Source organism: Oculina patagonica, unplaced genomic scaffold (genome assembly GCF_052425735.1).
Source record: "Oculina patagonica isolate OP01 unplaced genomic scaffold, crgOcupat unplaced832, whole genome shotgun sequence".
Classification (NCBI taxonomy): domain Eukaryota; kingdom Metazoa; phylum Cnidaria; class Anthozoa; order Scleractinia; family Oculinidae; genus Oculina; species Oculina patagonica.
The window spans coordinates 3,506-8,694 of record NW_027558727.1 but is presented as its reverse complement, the minus strand read 5'-3'; the positions used below and the strand labels follow the sequence as shown (position 1 = coordinate 8,694).

The 5,189-nt window shown below is 37.1% G+C and overlaps 1 protein-coding gene across 1 annotated transcript; it reads right to left on the bottom strand.

Moving 5' to 3' along the window:
* Positions 1–185: 185 nt before the first annotated feature.
* Positions 186–4,622, bottom strand: LOC144641310 (uncharacterized). The gene is made up of 5 exons (XM_078500335.1): positions 4,559–4,622; positions 1,925–1,991; positions 1,023–1,458; positions 576–693; positions 186–349 (listed from the first exon to the last, which is right to left on the bottom strand). The coding sequence occupies exons 2-4, from the start codon at positions 1,949–1,951 to the stop codon at positions 584–586; spliced, it is 573 nt and encodes a 190-aa protein (XP_078356461.1). The 5' UTR covers positions 1,952–1,991; positions 4,559–4,622; the 3' UTR covers positions 186–349; positions 576–583.
* Positions 4,623–5,189: the final 567 nt, after the last annotated feature.

Below are 5,189 nucleotides of genomic sequence, written 5' to 3'. Positions count from 1 at the left end.
CTAAAGCAGTGGAGTTGGCTACAGCCAATTCAAGGGTGCTGTGCAAATTGGTCATAATTCCCGCAATTTTCTTATTGGAATTAATGTTCTGGAATTACATTTAAAGAAAAGCGTTTTTAATTTATTGCTTCTTGGAGAACACACAAATTAATCGAACTGCTAAAGAAATGAACAAAACTTTATATCACTAGTTTTTTATTTTTATTGTCACACTTAAATCAATGTATAATATACATCGTGTCAATAAATGTGTTTTCTCAGTTTCGCCTTTGCTGTACGTGCTTCTAACATCTACATCACTTCTGCGACTGTGTCGCTTTATTTTTAATACAGTAATCAGGCCTGTTATCTACAAAAGGAAACAAAAAGGAGAAACAAATCAAAATTATGAAACAAAAAAACTCGTTTATAATTAGTGGTATTATGTTAAAAAAAATAAAATGACAGGACCAAATTCAAATTTTCTTAACTATGTAAATGTTTGGTATTTAATCAACGGTAAGTCCAAGTGATTCTAGGCATGACCAATCTTTATATCATTAATTTTACCCCTTGAATTGGTTGCTTTTACGTACCGACCATCTTAAAAGCGGAAGCTCGAAACAAGCTTAGGCAACTTTTCCTTGGTACTTTTTACCGATGCGAAGTCTTTCTTCTTTCCATGGAGTTTTAGTTGGGGGCCTTTCTTCTTCCCTGTGCAATTTTTTTTAGAAATGAATTAGAAAGTAATAAAATAAATTAACGCTTCAAAGGTAATACATGTAGCGCTAATAGGTTTATCAATAAGCAAGAAAATCTAAATTGAAAAAAAAGTCAGAACAGAGCCCCAACTATAGCTGCTAGAAACGTTAAGAAGTTTAGAACTATGCAACTGGATCGAATTCATTGTTAGCAATTACAACAAAATCAGCAAACAAACAAACAGAAAAAAAACCGCGGCGACAACATAACAATTTTAAAATACATATATATCATAACCCAAAGAAAAAAAAAGTGTGGGAGTGTAACATATCGGCCCTCACCCAATGTCATGTGATATGCTTTGATGGCCTTTTTCTCGCTGTGGATTGAGACAGAAGTTATAGGCCCCTCGACTACATGGTCGTCTTCCTCTTCCAGCTTAAGTTCCTCTTCTGGTGCATTGCATACATCACCTTCGCAACAAGTCATCGAGCAGTCGGAGAAAGCAAGACCCCATCCGGCTATGGCATCCGCTACTCGTTCACAAGTGCTCGCCTGGTTACAATCCTGGGTCGATCTGGTGCAATTCTTTATCACATTGTGGGTACTGCCATCTGTTGTGAACGTCAGAGTACCGCATCTATCGTCGTCCTCTCCTTCGCAATCTACTTCCCCTACGTCTCCGAAACACCATTCGCCTTCACATACCATGCGGTAGCATCTTATGCTCAAAGCGGGTGGGAAAACGAAGAGGCAACCACACAGCAACAACATGGACTATACGAATTAAAAAGAATACACTCGTACATCAGAAGAGTTATGTACGATACGATACCAGGGAGTGGCCGGAAAAAAGAACACAGTTAAAATGACTCTAGAAGAAGTTGAAATATAAGGATATGATGTTGTCAACTATGTTGCATTGATAACGATAACGATAACAGTAACGATAACGGTAACGATACCAATAACGATAAAGATATTGATGATGATAATAGCGAACCAAATTAACAAATAGTGGATAACAATAATTATTTAACTTTCTACTTGTCATTTTTTAAATAAATGTCGACTTGTTTTTTCTATCGAAATGGATTGCTACAGGAATTTGAGACGTTTCCAACCGGTAGTGTTAGCGTTTGACCCCTTTGAAGATGCGCGGTAGAACGTTAAACAACAAAAATATTGCATTTGTTTAATAAATTTTACAAGTAAGAAGAGTAAGTATAGAATGCTTTCTTACCACAATCGAAGAAATCTTGATCGCCATTTTTGACACAGAAGATCTGTATCGTATCTCTTGGGGAAGGCTACAAGTGAAAGATCGTGTTCAGTAAAGGTCTTTAAACCTGAAGCAACCTAAGAATAAGCCTCACTCTACATATCAAAATTTTAACATAACATCTAGAATGTTCGCCAAATTAAAGGTGCAGGTCGACTTTACAAATTCCCTTTCTGATAACTTAGAAAACGAGTCAAAATAGCTGTATAGAAATTTCGCAACTGAAAAGCACGTCCAATGTTTAAAAAATTGACATATCTAACGTGGGAAAATTGTTTTAAAAGCAAATTAAACTAGTTGACCACGGAATATTGCAGTTAACAATGGTTGAAACTTGGATGTTAAAACTGGGCTTAAGTGGCCTAAACGGATGAACCTTAGTCCGCGGTGTCTGTGGATAAACAAATTACGAAGTTTCATCTGAGTGAGATGCTTGTTCAATGACAGGTTGTACCGACTTTTAGGTTGCTTCTTCTCTTCTTTAGCATAATGATCTTATTTATCCGCACCTAGTAAAATATTTTATACTCAACGCAGAAAGCCTGCCGACTGTAAGTATGGCTCTCAGTAAATATATGAGCCGTTCATCAGGATAAACAAAATTCATTTTACGCCATAACCAGTGCCACCTGCCACTTCTTGAGTTATTCAGGCCTTCAAGCACTTACAGGTGCTGTGTTAAGAGCTTTTAAATCAGGTGAAAACTTTTTTTCCGAGTTAAAAATTGACGAAGGAATTGCCAGAATGTTGACAAAAGGTAAAACCCCGGGGGGGGGGGGGGACTCCCATATGAAACGGACAGGGATGCTCGTCGGAAATTTTGAAAAGAACCCCTAAAAGAGACCAATCTGGGTGTGGCTCAAGCCTTTCTTGACCCCTAAAAGATACAAAAAAACTAAGAATGGAGTTTATATTTGTATATTTCTTCGTGTGTAACCCTAAACGAGACCATTATGGCTAAAAATATTGGTGTTTTGGGCGTTTTTTCCCGGAACACCCTAAGCGAGACGACGAGCATCCCCATCACTTTCATATGCGAGTCCCCCCTCGGGGGTAAAACCTACAACTATTTTTCCCCTTTTTAAAGTGAAGATTAGGAAAATGATCTTGTTATAGCGATAAAGTTCTGTACATGTAGTCAAAATCGACTACTGACAGCCCGTAAAATAACACATTTATATTGTAAATCAAACCCTTAATTAAGAAATGGCAAGTCCTTGTCTAAAAGCCTGTGATTTAAATCGGTAAAAAATTACGCTAAAGTGACCAAGGGCTCTTATGTTCTCTTATTATGTGCTATTATTGACTCTATCGTTTTTGCTCCATTTATGTAAGTTGAAAATGGAGGGGAATGGATGCCCGTCTCCGTTATGGAACTGCGTGCAAAATGTTGCTAAAAGTTTTATTTTCAGTGACGAGATGCTATCATTCGCGACTTCAATGCCACCGTTTCATAGGCGATGAAGTAATAAACGACATAATTCTATAGGATTATCTCACTTTGTCTATAAGCCAAAAAGCAGACAAATAATCGCATGAACGAGAATCGGTAAAATTTCGTACAGTATGGAAAAAACCCGCCAACATTGACATTACAGTCAAGCGGTGTAAAAGATAAATGTAGGAACCAGTCATGGTGGCGGATTCCTCTATCAGAAAACTGAACAACCATTTCTCTAACTATTTCTCCCAAGTAAAGACTTTAAATCTATTTTAATGTTTAGTTTTCACTTAAAAGAAGTCTGTCGAGAAGATCGCTGACGTGAAGCCTTCAATCCAAAGCGACAAATGCCAGCAGAAAACAAATGTTTTAAATTAGCTTTGGGTTATTGTCTTAAGGCCACAGAAATGCCAATAGACAGCTGTCTGCAATATTTTAGTAGCAAACACTGATATCTCTGAAAGTTCGAGCAATGAGTGCAAAAATTAAGTACCAAAAATCCACTTATAGTTCGTTAACATTTTACACACTATTTGAAACATCTCACTGAAATTCATTTGTCTTAGTGACCCCGTGATAAAACTCTAAAGCGTTCCCGAGAAAATATAAGTCAAACCTCGTAAAAATGTTTAAAACGCGAGCCATTTTGTTTTAAACCAGCGCGAAACGTCCGTTTTAACTGAAATGTAGATAAGTTCAAATCCATTTTTCTCTGGCGGGGTCTGCTTGAGAGCTAAAGTTTTGGTAGGTTTTGTTAGCTGTGCTTTAACTGTTACCATGCTATGGGATATTTTGGCAACTTTATTTGTGCTTGTATTGCTCGAATGTTCGGCGAAAACCTTCTTAAAATGCTAAAAAAGCGGTCACCATGCCCACGAATGAAGTATGATAAAGATATTATCCTTTGGAATATAAACTACAAAATATTAATTTTCATATGTCGAGCGGGAATTATAAAGTTTGTTTTTTCGAAAAAAATCGATGAACAAAAATACAGGCCTAAGCTATCATGCGAGTTAACAAGAAACGGGCTATTTTATTTCTCTGACTAGCATTGCTGCAATGGAAGAAATATAATGAGCGCGCGTGCTTTATTAACATGTGTACATATATTATCAAGTGAAATAGAAAGTAATTGATTTAATGACACTGACCTTTAGATATATATTTTTTCTCTCTTGTCAGAAGCACAACCTCCGGAACGCCAAGAAGTATAAGAATGAGCCAGCACTGAGAAAACCTCTAGCTAAATATAGACACTGGCGCGCCTTACTAATTCAACCCTCAAGTAATACCAGACAGGTAGTTTGTCGAAAGCTTTTAACACGACATATGGAACCCCCTTAAGGAAGCAGGCTTCTCTCATATTTCGAATATAGGGAAGATTACTTAATCGAATCAAATGACTGAACCGAATAAAGGTGTATCGAAAACCAGTGACTTCAGGCAAAATGAAAATGGTTATCATCGAGCCGTCGGGCCTGTGAATTGCAAGCCTTTTTCGCCCTTGCTTATATATTAGAATCCTTTTAGAAAGTTCAGAACGAGGCAATCTTGTATGTTGACAAAATTAATTCTAAATGCTTCCTATCTTAACTCTCGCCGACAAACTTCAGAAGCTGCAAAACCGTGCGGCTCGCATATTGTTATCCGCGCCTTATGATTCCAATACTGCTGACCTGTTCTCTGCAAACTTAATTGGAAAAATCTTAGAAATCAGAGGCTATTATATATACCAAACCAATTATGATGTTCAAATCATTAAATGGAGGGACACCAGATTAT

Excerpts from the sequence above, each read along its gene's own strand:
- LOC144641310 (XM_078500335.1), bottom strand. The coding sequence starts at position 1,951 with ATGGCGATCAAGATTTCTTCGATTGTG. Across the intron at positions 1,459-1,924 it reads TCAAGATTTCTTCGATTGTG|TCCATGTTGTTGCTGTGTGG; the intron begins GTAAGAAAGCAT and ends TAATTCGTATAG. Across the intron at positions 694-1,022 it reads AGCATATCACATGACATTGG|GGAAGAAGAAAGGCCCCCAA; the intron begins GTGAGGGCCGAT and ends AAAATTGCACAG.